Genomic DNA, 13993 nt, shown 5'->3' with positions numbered 1-13993 from the left:
AAAACAGAATGCTGTAAGTTTATTGTTTACTTTAACACTGACTTGTGAATACTTTTTATACATTTTAAGTATCATAAATTATGACAGTATGACTAAAGCAGGCTACACCTTAGAGGTATGTATGTACAGTATGAGTTACAACTACAGGATGTAGCCCACAGCAGGGTTGGGTCAGATTACTTTGAAATGTAATCCATTACTGACTACAAATTACATAGCAATTTTTGTAATCAGTAACGTAATCAGTTGGATTACCCAAAACATGTAACCTGATTACTTTAGGATTACTCTTAGATCATTTCAATAAATATGCCACAGAATTGGTCAGTGAATTCTCATTTTATTTTTGAAATATTGTTGCTCTCATTAAAGCATTCCTGTGTGAACTAACTAAAAAAAATTTAAAAAGTTGCATTGTTTGCATGATAAAATGTAATCTGGTAATCCTCAACAATGTAACTGTAATCTGATTACACATTTTTTTTATTGTAATCCGGGTTGATTATAGTTACTGGATTTTTGTAATCTGATTACGTAATCCAGATTACATGTAATCCATTACTACCCAACCCTGGCCCACAGGCATATTGAAGTGTCAAATGGAATTTCAAGGTTGTTTTGCAAATGAATTGCAAATATAATGAAATCATGATCTAAAACACGTTTTCATTTACAGTACACAGAGGTAGAGAAAAAACAAGAGTAATTCATTCCATACTTTTATTACAAAATTCCATTAAAAAAAGTATTGGAAATACAATACAATACAACAATTTTTGCTTTATTTTGATGTGCGTGTGTGTGTGTGTGTGTGTGGGCGTGCGTGCGTGCATAAATGTAATACACATTATGTTCTGTACATAAATATACATGTAACTGCAATGTGGCCATATTTGAGACTCGGGTTTAAAGAGTGATATAGCGACGCCTTGTGGTTAAGCAGGGAACTGCATCCTGTGCTTTGGAGGAAGGACGTCGTAGACAAACTTGCGGGCTGCTTGCAGGAACTGTAGAAGTTTTAATCCAGAAATGGCAACACAGGAGGAATTCTTCTCGGGTAAATCTTGGTATTTCTGTTTGCAATGTCTGCTGTGTTTCTCTCTGTGTGTATGTTGTGGACATAAAGTGTCCGTAATGCACTGCAGCGACTCGTGAACAATGGGGGGGCCTTGCAATGCAAAAGTACAGTCCACGTGATTTAGAGTTCGCCCAGAAACATGCCTGTCTGTGGAGCAGATGCCCCTGTGTTACTCCGTCTGTGACAGTGCAGTAGACCGTGGTTCCCAACGTTTTTTGGTCTGAGCTGACGTAACAGTTACCCCTACAGGGGCACGTCAGGTGAACTCACAAATCCCCTTCATCGATTCCCAATGTAGGTTCCAAATGTATAACAGTATTCATTATATAAAAGTGGATATTGTTCATTTACACAAGTATTATAGTGTAGGCAATACTTGAGTGAAGCTGAATGTATCAACCATTTATCCAGTATAGGCTACTTTTAGATAATTATTTGAACAGTTAAAGGTACACTGTGTAGTGTTTTAAGTATTGTATTAGCTAAAATCAATGTCTTCATTCATATATATGTCCTCATTGGTGTAAAATGACCTCTGCCAATGACCTGACTTATCCTTAAGAATTTCTTATCTGTATTTACATTGGACGGGCAAGTCCAAGGAGGCTTCCACTGCCCGATGTGAGTCGAGTGCAGATGTGAGTTGCGCATGCTCAGATTTAAACGGTTTACGGCATAACAGTTAACGTGTCATACTGAAATTTGTGAAATCCATAAAATAATGAAATTTTCTCATTACAAACAATAACAGAAGATGGACATCATTTAAAAAATATTTTAGCTATCTATGATTGTTTGCTAACGTTAGCTCAAAACGCCATTCAAGTGACAGCCTTTTTTTTATGTTTGATTGCTAACTTGTAGCCAGCAGTGAACGAACTTCATTATGTAGGTCAATTTTTATTGTATTGACATTACAGAAGTCTCTCGTTAGCAGGTTCTTGTTGGCTACTTGCTGCAAAGTGACGCATGCGCAACTCACATCTGCACTCGACTCACATCGGGCAATGACTGAGCTAGGCTTCCATGTCGTTCCGCCATTTTGAAAAACTATAATCACTGAGAGGGACATGGAGCACTAGCCTACCTGTCTAGCTAATCCACAACGCGTGTTCGTTCAGAGCCAGCGTCACGTGACTGAAACCAGCTGAAACGGAGAAGGAGATCAGTGAGAGGCGCTTGTCACTGTCCTTTAGTTCATAATGGAGGATCATACTTATGCCGAGCCACAGGAGAAGGAATCCTCGTCGCCAAAAAAGCGAAAATTGGAAGACATGTTGTTATAGCTTCTTGGTACATAACTGCTACCGTAGTTGCAACACGCATTTAAAAAAAGCAAGGCGCTAGAGAGCACTATTTGAATGCAAAATACAATTTCACCACTAGATGGGAGAAATTCCTACACAGTGTACCTTTTTAACTCATTAGTTTTAGCTATTTATTCGTAACATGTATTTTAAGCTAACGTTACCTGTTTTAAGATTTCTGTTATTGCTTGCTAACTACGTTTCACACACTCTTACACATAACTGCAACACATTATGTGTTTAGGTGTTACAGTTGACTTAATGTTAGTATGTATGTGTATATATTCTTTTAATCAAATCATAATTGATATTTTTTCAAATTAGTTGGGTTACTCACTCCACAATCTTTCCACGTACCCTCTGGCAACTGCAGTAGGTGATGAATTGGTATACGTTTTTTAGGCTACCCTTTCAAATGTCCTACAATCTTAAATGTGTGAAAGATACTTTTTAATGCACATACAGTATAGTATCATCATGTGCTCTTATCCAAATCACTTTCATTGCTATGTATTCACTATGTCACATAACAAAAGGAGATTAATGTGTGTTTGTTTCATTGAATTGAACAACATTTATGGTGCACAGGCATTCCGAAGATCCCATACTTACAGAGTGCTGGACCTGGAGATGTCATGTGCTTCAAACACTACAATGCAGAAGAGGTAGGGGTTTATATGGTGGCCCTGAAGTGCAAACTACGGCAGCAAATCCCACAACGCGAAAGCAAATCCCACAACGCGACAGCATTTCGCCACAACACCACAGCATTGGTAAGACTGAAACGGAAAGGGTAGGTACATATTGGACACTTATCCTCGTCCTGATTGGTTGCACTGTCTGTAATTTACAAATGGGTCCGTGTACGTTTTGAAAGTTTGTTTTTTCAATTGAACCAGGAAACGATCAAACAGAAATAGCATGTTTTTTTTCGATTTTCGTTTCAATTCAAAAAACGAATAAATGAAATTCCGTCTTACTAATGCTGTCGTGTTGTGGGATTTGCTGCATTGGTTTGTATTAGGGACACCGTCGTTTTACACACACAGACACACACACACACACACACACACACACACACACACACACACACACAAGTCCATTATGATACATACTGCATACCTGTGTTTGTCTGTGCAGGTGCTGATGGGGAGGAAGATGGAGGACTGGCTGAGGTTTTCAGTCTGCTACTGGCACTCCTTCTGTGGCACTGGTAGGCTACTGTAACTACCCAACACTGATATTAGTCATCATCAGTCATCAGACAGTCTGTGTGTGGAGGCTTGGTGGTGACTAATATGAGGTCCAAGCATTACCTAATGAATAGGCTCTTGTAAACACACATGAACACTGTCGTTTGAAGGTTTTTATTCCAAAATGTGACCGTAATTGACCGATCTGGCCCTAAAAAGGCCAGACTTAATCTGACTCCAATTGGTCACTTTACTCTGAATGGTGTTCGTTTACTGTCGAACACCAGTTTACAGTCCAGATCTTCTGGCTCCAGCCGGCTCCAGCCAGATTCTGTAACACACTGTATGAAAAATGACCTTGACTTTTCCCACTCAGCTCAACAGAGACAAGTCACTATTGTTGGATTTGAACACCTGTGTGTTTTAATCTCCTGCAAACTTTAAGGAGTTTTCATGAGAGCCAGGTCATTTCCATACTTTGTGTCACAAATCCCGCGCTTGCAAAACATTGACCATTGTTGCCTTGTTCCCTCCCCCGATCAGAGAAGATCTATCTCACACTCCTTTTATAATGTCTAATCAATGTAAAACTAAATGGCCTCTCATAACCCAGGGTGCATAAAAAGGCAACAATGGTCAACACCATAAACTCTAAAACCTCTTCTTAACTCTTTTCATAAAATATATTCTATAGTTTCTACATCTTTTTAGATTTGTATACAAAAAAAAAGCCATTTTTAATTAAGGGCCAAGAGTCTGTCTTCGAATTGTTATCTTTTTTAGGAGCTGATCCTTTTGGGTCTCCGACCCTCCACCGGCCCTGGAATGAAGGAGCTCCTGTGGAATCAGCCAAGAAGCGACTCCGGGCTGCTTTTGAGTTTTTCACCAAGCTTGGTGTGAGGGAAATCGCCTCAATTTTACACCGAAGGTCATAGTTACACACAGCTGATTAAATGTTATACCGTGTGTTTCCTTTGTGACTTCTGCTTCTTTTCACAGGTGAAATACTACACATTTCATGACAGGTAATCAACCATTTCATTCTTTTTTTTTGATTTTCAAGCATAGAAATAGAATCAGTATAACTGACATTGAAGTGTTTGCTGTGGTCACTTGACTAGTACAAAGTACTGGTCAAGTGACCACAGCAAACACTTCAAGTGACCACAGTTGATTCATGTTAGCTAGCTTGTTAATTCTGCCATGCTTTAATGCTACACTGGTTAAAAAAATGAGCTGAACAAAGTGACCTCATCTGGCGATAGCAACGTGCATTCCTACGCTGACAAGAGTGTGTGGATGAAGCGTTAAGTTGTTATATTTTACTCATTTACTCTGGCTCTCCATACCTATTACCGCAATACCTCACCACAGTGAGTCCATGACGTTCTGCAAGTCGGTTTCTATGAAAGTAAGCCTGCTACACCGGTTACAGTTCTTTGCAATGGCAACGGTACACATAAAAATTATTTGAATGGTGTTGTCTGTTCTACTCATTCTATTTCTATGGTTTCAACATCATCATTCTTTATTCTATTTATCTGAGCTTGCATAATCAAACTACCTGTACTATACGTGTAGGTGAATAATGGTTTAAATAGATTATTAGATTATATAACTCAGATCTGCAAAGATAAAGTGATTATTTCTCAACTATTAAATAATCACCAATGGGTGTGATAATCGATAATCTGTTTAAGTCATTTTTTTAAGAGAAAAAAGTCCAAATTCAATTATTCCATCTTTCTTAACTGAATATTTTCTAGTTTCTTCACTCCTCTGTGACAGTAAACTGAAGATCTTTGAGTTGTGGACAAAACAAGAAATTTGAGGATATCATCTTGGACTGTGGGAAACACTGATCCACATTTTTCACCATTCTCTGGCATTTTATAGACCAAACAACTAATCCATCAATCGAGAAAATAATCGACAGATTAATCAACACTGAAAATAATTGTTAGTTGTTAGTTTAATCTATCTAGTTCCAGCAAGATGATGTGTATTACAGTTTTCTGAACATTGTCCGTCCTCTGTTTTCTACAGGGATATGGCTCCTGAGGGCTCCACTCTGGAGGAGTCCAACAGGAATCTGAATGAAATAACAGACCTGGCTCTCCAGCTGCAGAACCAGACTGGAATCAAGGTGCTGTGGGTCACCTGCAATCTCTTCGCCCACCCAAGGTCAGTGTTTAATTCAGAAAAGATGACAGTCGAATGCTGGGGATTAGCAAGGAAAGAGGTTCTTGCTCATTTAGCCTGTAAAAACATCATGATATATTTGATTCATGTGACAGGTACATGAATGGTGCAGCCACCAACCCTGACTGTCATGTTCTGGCCTACGCTGGCGCTCAGGTTAAGCAGGGGCTTGATACTGCCAAGAAGCTGGGTGCAGAAAATTTTGGTATGAGTGATGGATGGATGGTGCCTAAAATATCGATACGCTTCTCCAATGCAGCAATGTTGCTACATCATTTTATATTTGTCTCTACAGTGTTTTGGGGAGGAAGGGAAGGTTTCCTTTCCTTCCTCAATACTGATGTTTCTGCTGAACTGAAGCACATGGCCAGCTTCTTCAAAATGGCTGTCAGTAAGTGTGCACGTGAATACATAGATATATATACGTAGATACCGCCTCCGGCTTTTGAGATGCGTCTTGCTGCAAACCGCTTGAAAATCAGTTGATAATTCATATATATATATATACAGGTGCTGGTCATATAATTAGAATATCATGAAAAAAGTTGATTTATTTCAGTAATTCCATTCAAAAAGTGAAACTTGTATAATGTATACATTCATTCCACACAGACTGATATATTCCAAGTGTTTATTTCTTTTAATGTTGATGATTATAACTGACAACTAATGAAAACCCCAAATTCAGTATCTCAGAAAATTAGAATATTGTGACAAGGTTGAATATTGAAGACACCTGGTGCCACACTCTAATCAGCTAATTAACTCAAAAACACCTGCAAAGGCCTTTAAATGGTCTCTCAGTCTAGTTCTGTAGGCTACACAATCATGGGGAAGACTGCTGACTGGACAGCTGTCCAAAAGACGACCATTGACACCTCGCACAAGGAGGGCAAGACACAAAAGGTCATTGCTAAAGAGGCTGGCTGTTCACAGAGCTCTGTGTCCAAGCACATTAATAGAGAGGGGAAGGGAAGGAAAAGATGTGGTAGAAAAAAGTGTACAAAGCAATAGGGATAACCGCACCCTGGAGAGGATTGTGAAACAAAACCCATTCAAAAATGTGGGGGAGATTCACAAAGAGTGGACTGCAGCTGGAGTCAGTGCTTCAAGAACCACCACGCACAGACGTATGCAAGACATGGGTTTCAGCTGTCGCATTCCTTGTGTCAAGCCACTCCTGAACAAGACACAGCGTCAGAAGCGTCTCGCCTGGGCTAAAGACAAAAAGGACTGGACTGCTGCTGAGTGGTCCAAAGTTATGTTCTCTGATGAAAGTACATTTAGCATTTCCTTTGGAAATCAAGGTCCCAGAGTCTGGAGGAAGAGAGGAGAGGCACAGAATCCACGTTGCTTGAAGTCCAGTTTCCACAGTCAGTGATGGTTTGGGGTGCCATGTCATCTGCTGGTGTTGGTCCACTGTGTTTTCTGAGGTCCAGGGTCAACGGAGCCGTCTACCAGGAAGTTTTAGAGCACTTCATGCTTCCTGCTGCTGACCAACTTTATGGAGATGCAGATTTCATTTTCCAACAGGACTTGGCACCTGCACACAGTGCCAAAGCTACCAGTACCTGGTTTAAGGACCATGGTATCCCTGTTCTTAATGGGCCAGCAAACTTGCCTGACCTTAACCCTATAGAAAATCTATGGGGGTATTGTGAAGAGGAAGATGCGATGCGCCAGACCCAACAATGCAGAAGAGATGAAGGCCACTATCAGAGCAACCTGGGCTCTCATAACACCTGAGCAGTGCCACAGACTGATCGACTCCATGCCACGCAGCATTGCTGCAGTAATTCAGGCAAAAGGAGCCCCAACTAAGTATTGAGTGCTGTACATGCTCATACTTTTCATGTTCATACTTTTCAGTTGGCCAACATTTCTAAAAATCCTTTTTTGTATTGGTCTTAAGTAATATTCTAATTTTCTGAGATACTGAATTTGGGATTTTCATTAGTTGTCAGTTCTAATCATCACAATTAAAAGAAATGAACATTTGAAATATATCACTCTGTGTGTGATGAATGAATATAATATACAAATTTCACTTTTTGAATGGAATTACTGAAATGAATCAACTTTTTCATGATATTCTAATTATATGACCAGCATATGTGTGTGTGTATATATAGGGCTGGGTACCGAATTCAATACTTTTTAGGCACTGACCGAATTGCCTCTAAAGTATCGAGTATCGAAAAATGCCTCATCATTCAATACCCAATTTCAATACCTAAGGAGTAAATCTCATTAGCGTCAGTGAGCCAATCAGCATGCAGCATGCTTCTAACAAGATCTAATGTTTGTGATTGGCTGTCTAATGTTACACGTCGTAGAGGCACGCAGGAAAAACTCTACGTTACAGAGACTGGGCTCTCACGTAGTAGGAGCTGAAACATAAATAAAAGGATTTCTGCCATAACTTTGTAATTTCTTTTATAGAATTGGCATCGAAAAAAGTATCGTTTAGGAATCCGTATCGAAGTTACGTTATTGGTATCGGTACCGGTATTGAAAATTGTTGAACGGTATCTATGACATGAATATGGGTTTAATTCCATATCGGAGTTTTGGTCAGGATGTGGCACACTTTCAATTTCATGTCTGTATTTGTCACCAGAGTACAAAGAGAAGATTGGGTTGAAGTGCCAGTTTCTTATTGAACCTAAGCCTAAGGAGCCCTGCAAGCACCAGTATGACTATGGTAAGGTAAACCAACAATGCTTTGTAATCTCACAGTCTTAATGATGCATTTTATATGTCCCATGTGTTTCTTCTACAGATGCAATGAGTGTCATAGGATTCCTTAAGCATTATGGTCTGGAGAACGACTTTAAGTTGAACATCGAGCCCAACCACACCACCCTGGCAGGACACTCCTACGAACATGATGTTGTCATGGCTTCTGCGTGAGGCATTTTACTTACTGCTGTTACTGCATCGCGATTTTAACACATCCATCTTGAACACTGTGAGTATTACATTCTGTGTCATCTTTGCCTGCTGGTGGACAGCTTTGGCATGCTGGGTTCAGTTGACGCCAACACTGGTTCTCCAGACCTGGGCTGGGACACAGACCAGTTCCCCATGGACATCAGGAACACCACCTTGGTCATGAAGGTGAACTCATTTCTTTAACTTAAAATGAAACAGGAGTTTATTGCCAAATATGTTAGGTTTTGATGTTATGAGGGGACATTGCTCAAACACTGGAAGGATACAAATTAGCTTTAGCTGGCAATACTAATATACTTAGCAAAGGTTGATAAGACAAATGATTTGGTAAAAGTAGTGTTTTGGCCACATGGGGGCAGCGGAAAAAGCTCTGCAAGCAACATTATTATCACTGTATGAAGTTGATATGGTGAACGTGTTAGGCAAGGCAATGCTGCTTTATTTGCATAGCATATTTCAGGCAGCAAGGTAAAGGCTTTAAATAAATGAAAGAGCAATTAAAAATAATAATAATAATAGTGAGAATATAAAAACAGCTAAAAAAATAATAGGACAGGCATGAAATACAAGAATAAAAGTTGCAGTGTAAAAAATTAACAATTAATAAAAGGCAGCATCAAAACGATATGTGTTGCATAAAATCTGAACGCTGCTTCTCCATGTTTAGTTCTGACTCTGGGGACAGAAAGCAGACGACCTGAGAGACTTGTCTTTTGGCCCTAAAGCATTCAGTGCTTTATAAGCCAACAGTATTATTTTGAAATCAATTCTTTGACAGACAGGAAGCCAGTGTAAAGACCTCAGAACTGGAGTGATATGATCTACTTTCTTGGTCGTAGTGAGGACTGGAGCAGCAGCGTTCAGAATCAGCAGCAGCTGTCTGATGGATTTTTAAGGGAGACGTGTAAAGTCACCGTTACAGTAGTCAAGTCTACTGAAGATAAAAGCATGGTTAAGTTCAGCAAGTTAACAGACACTTCCTATTTACACAGACACAAAGCAATGTTAGCATTCCATTGGAGTCGTGTTTTTGTTCACATGGTAAATGTTAAGTATTTACTCTTCATTTGGCTCTGCTTTGGTCTCCACCAACTCCAGGAAAAATACAGTATGTGACTAGCTAATAACTTTGTCTTTCTGCTGTTTTGTGCTAACTGGTACAGCACAGTGGGTTTATCTGAGCCTTTTTGTCTTTGTAGCAGTGAACAGGGTTAATAAAGAAGTTGCTAGCTGGAAAACCAAAAAATAAAATCCGCAAAAGAGGCTAAAAAGCTTTGTAGAGCTGAAGGGAACTGCAGAATCTGTAATAATTCCTGGAGTGTTCATCACTAGGAGGGAGTCCTCTTCTAATACACATAGTCATTAGATTCATTGTTAATGTAAAAATATTAATTAGTGCAGCACTTTTCAGCACTACAATATTCTAAAGCATTCAACAAAATAGTAACAAAATAGACAATAAACCAAATAAACATATGTATAAATGACAACCCCATGAGCCCATCATACATGTCTCTCCCCAGCACAAAGCTTCCTAGGAGTCCTTCAGAAAGATCAGGTACTTTCCCCATTTACTAGTATAGACATTCAGTCTGGCAAACCGTTTATATGACAACGACGCCACCCTAGCCATCTCACAAGCCCACTCCTGAATTGCCGGCACCCCTTCATTCCTCCATCACCTTAAAATAATCTGTCTGGCTATCATTAACTAGCCTGGACCCAGCTTCTTATGTGCTTGATTAGTGCAGCTTTAATGTTCATATACATGTTTATTACACACTCTGCCCTATACAAGATAAGTATAGATGAGAACAATGATACAGGGACCTAGTGATTCTTTAGTGTCTAATTAATCTCCTCCAGACCATCGTTGAACAAGGTGGTCTGCAGCCAGGAGGCCTGAACTTTGATGCTAAGGTGCGCCGGGAGTCCACAGACCTGGAGGACCTGTTCATCTCTCACATCGGAGCCATGGACTCCTTCGCAAGAGGACTCAGAAATGCTGTTTGCATTATTGAGGACGGGCTCCTCGCTGGTATGGTGAAGGTATTTGTGCAGCTCACAGAAAATCCCTGTTTAAATAGACTTTAATTTCCAGGTACAGTATTATTAGGAGACCTCCGTCATTATGTTTGGTCTCTGACTTCTTATTATGTGTGATTCAAACAGGAGCGATACTCAAGCTACAGTCATGGCATTGGAAAGAAAGTGGAGGAAGGTTCTGCCTCCTTGGAGGAAATGGAGGTAAGACTGTTAGAGACTTGTTTACTTTTGCACAACCATCTCTGTTGTCTTATTTAATATCGTATATACCTTTGTTATTAGTATGGATTTAATAACATAGTATCGGTGATAATCAATCACTCAGTGAATTTGTATGAAATCATACAAGGTACAATTCCAGTGAAATGAAATCTCATCAGCTCCTTCAACTATATCAATATTGAGTCTGAATGTAATTTAGAAGGATGAAAAAGGATTGCTACTTAAAGGACAAATCTTTAGATACAGTATTAGGGGACCACTAAGGCCTATATAAAAGAGACTTCAGATACAGTATTAGGGGACCACTAAGGTCTATATAAAAGAGACTTCAGATACAGTATTAGGGGACCACTAAGGTCTATATAAAAGAGACTTCAGATACAGTATTAGGGGACCACTAAGGTCTATATAAAAGAGACTTCAGATACAGTATTAGGGGGACCACTAAGGCCTATATTAAAGAGACTTCAGATACAGTATTAGGGGACCACTAAGGCCTATATAAAAGAGACTTCAGATACAGTATTAGGGGGACCACTAAGGTCTATATAAAAGAGACTTCAGATACAGTATTAGGGGACCACTAAGGTCTATATAAAAGAGACTTCAGATACAGTATTAGGGGGACCACTAAGGTCTATATTAAAGAGACTTCAGATACAGTATTAGGGGACCACTAAGGCCTATATAAAAGAGACTTCAGATACAGTATTAGGGGACCACTAAGGTCTATATAAAAGAGACTTCAGATACAGTATTAGGGGGACCACTAAGGTCTATATAAAAGAGACTTCAGATACAGTATTGGGGACCACTAAGGTCTATATAAAAGAGACTTCAGATACAGTATTAGGGGACCACTAAGGTCTATATAAAAGAGACTTCAGATACAGTATTGGGGGACCACTAAGGCCTATATAAAAGAGACTTCAGATACAGTATTAGGGGACCACTAAGGCCTAAATAAAAGCATCAGAAAAGCAGCATGTCATAGGACCTTTAAACATATAAGGCTTTGTGTTTTGTTTCAGGCCTTCATCAAGCAGAACGGGGAGCCGGAAGTAACTTCAGGGAAGCAAGAAAAACATGAATGCATTTTTAATCACTACATATAATAGAAGCATCACTTTCATCACAACCTTTGACACAGATAGAAGCTGTCCTGCGTGGTGCAGTGGTGAAACACATCAGAGCGTCAAACAGAGTGTCAGAAAGGTAGAGAGCTGTATTCATCCCACTGGGATTGCAGTTGTTTCACTAACTAAAAAAGCACCCATAAAGATACTGCAAGCAAAAAGCTGAAATGTTAAAGTATCCTTGACAGACTAACTGACAGACTTATTCAACATAACATGTTGGGAATCGGTGTATCAGTATGTATTTGTAGTGCTATTGACATATCATTTAGTGTTTGATACACTGAGATGCTATATTCATATTAGCTGAGGACTACTGTTCACTGTGTAATAAAACACATTCAAAATGCAGTTAATACGCGTTCCTGTTTATCTTTCCCGAATCCAGTCGACACTAACTATTGAATAATTAAAAATGATAAATATCCAGACATCTTGTTGTACTTTATTGTAAGAGCTAACATTTCTTATTATTTACATTATAGTAGTATATAATAGTGTCTTAAACCTTACAATGTATAAGCTGTAACAGAAAAGAATAAAGAAAACATATAAAAAGAGAAACCACCGTGTATATACTGTATATAGTTATATTAAAAAAAAACAAGAAACTATTTTAAGTACCTTCACCCCAAAGAATATGTCCTTCCTGTATCTTTCCCATGTCTAATGATGTAACCCTCTGTTTTATTTAATGGTGGGTTTCATAACCTACCCATTTATCCCATGGCCTTTTATATTTAGATACATGGTTCATAATTCTGTAAATTATTCTCTCCCGTTCCCAAATTTGGTATGTTAATATTGTTAGAATAGGAGAAGGCAGAGTAGGTTTCAACAAGTTCTTACTCCTCGTCATACTGTGTGTTCTCTCACAGTAAGTCTGAGGATCCTCTGTGTGTAGCCTATCGGTCTCTGTCCAGAGTTAGTTTAGGTGGTGTTATGCCTTCAATGTTACATTTTGGTTTATCTGCTTATTCAATTCAAAATCTTTTAAATGAAGGTTATAGCTGATTGCTAGTAGGTTTTTAGTTCTGGGCAGAAAAAGAAGATGCTACATTCAGTTTGTATTTTTGGTAGGCTCTGATTAATAATCTTGTAGCCTATGTATCCTACTTACTAGGAAAAGTCTCTCCAGTAGGCTACTTGGAGTTGGTTAATATCCATATACAGTACATTTGACACAGCCTTTTCCAAACAAAAGCTATTGGAAAGAGCTCTCACTCTGCACATTTTTCAGGATATCATGGATGTCTCCAGCGTGTGACTCAGATGGATCATTGCACATGGCTGCTGGTTAAAGTCAGGATCCAGTACAAGGTTGTTGTCATTACATGTTCCCCTTACTAGGCTGGAAACAAAAGGTGACAGAGCTTTTGAAATAGGCCAGTTGCTCCTAGACTGTGGAGCGCTTTGCCTCTCGTTTTAGGAATTGCTGACTTTAAAAAGCAGCTAAAGACGCGTCTTTTTAATCAGGCGTTAGTTTAACATTATTGATTTTTTTGGCTATTTATTTATTTGGCCTGTGAAGCACTTTGTGACTCAGTCTATGATAAGTGCTAAATAAATAAACTTGACTTACGTATATATATACGTTATATATTAGCCATTAGCCAGATTTAGGCTACCATGTGGTTACACACACTTAATTCAGTGGGCACAAAATGCACACAAATAAGAAATTCTAAAATTGATTTTGGGATGTATACAGGCTATATGGTGTGATTTCTTTCTCGGTATTCACAACTTTAGTTGCCATAGTAACAGCTTTCCATCTCGAGATGGAGCATGAAAGATGATATTTAACCTAACAGGACTGGTCCAGACTTCCAGCGTACAGAGTGAGTTATCCTG

General features: G+C 39.0%; 1 protein-coding gene across 2 annotated transcripts; it reads left to right on the top strand.

Moving 5' to 3' along the window:
• The first annotated feature begins 945 nt into the window (after positions 1-945).
• On the top strand, positions 946-12661 carry LOC144520092 (uncharacterized). Of its 2 annotated transcripts, none has more exons than XM_078253739.1 (14): positions 946-1057; positions 2974-3050; positions 3526-3598; positions 4362-4474; positions 4578-4603; positions 5625-5762; positions 5876-5985; positions 6076-6171; positions 8401-8484; positions 8563-8689; positions 8795-8900; positions 10602-10773; positions 10908-10982; positions 12035-12661. In XM_078253739.1, exons 1-14 carry the CDS (start codon positions 1030-1032, stop codon positions 12091-12093), a joined length of 1284 nt encoding a protein of 427 aa, XP_078109865.1. In that variant the 5' UTR covers positions 946-1029; the 3' UTR covers positions 12094-12661. The 2 variants fall into 2 exon arrangements, with proteins under 2 accessions (XP_078109865.1, XP_078109864.1); XM_078253738.1 differs by having other exon boundaries at positions 10602-10784.
• Positions 12662-13993: the final 1332 nt, after the last annotated feature.

This window comes from Sander vitreus, chromosome 6, assembly GCF_031162955.1.
Source record: "Sander vitreus isolate 19-12246 chromosome 6, sanVit1, whole genome shotgun sequence".
NCBI lineage: Eukaryota > Metazoa > Chordata > Actinopteri > Perciformes > Percidae > Sander > Sander vitreus.
This window is presented reverse-complemented; position numbering and strand designations above follow the sequence as displayed.

Excerpts from the sequence above, each read along its gene's own strand:
- LOC144520092 (XM_078253738.1), top strand. The coding sequence starts at position 1,030 with ATGGCAACACAGGAGGAATTCTTCTCGG. Across the intron at positions 3,599-4,361 it reads GCACTCCTTCTGTGGCACTG|GAGCTGATCCTTTTGGGTCT; the intron begins GTAGGCTACTGT and ends TATCTTTTTTAG. Across the intron at positions 5,763-5,875 it reads AATCTCTTCGCCCACCCAAG|GTACATGAATGGTGCAGCCA; the intron begins GTCAGTGTTTAA and ends TTCATGTGACAG.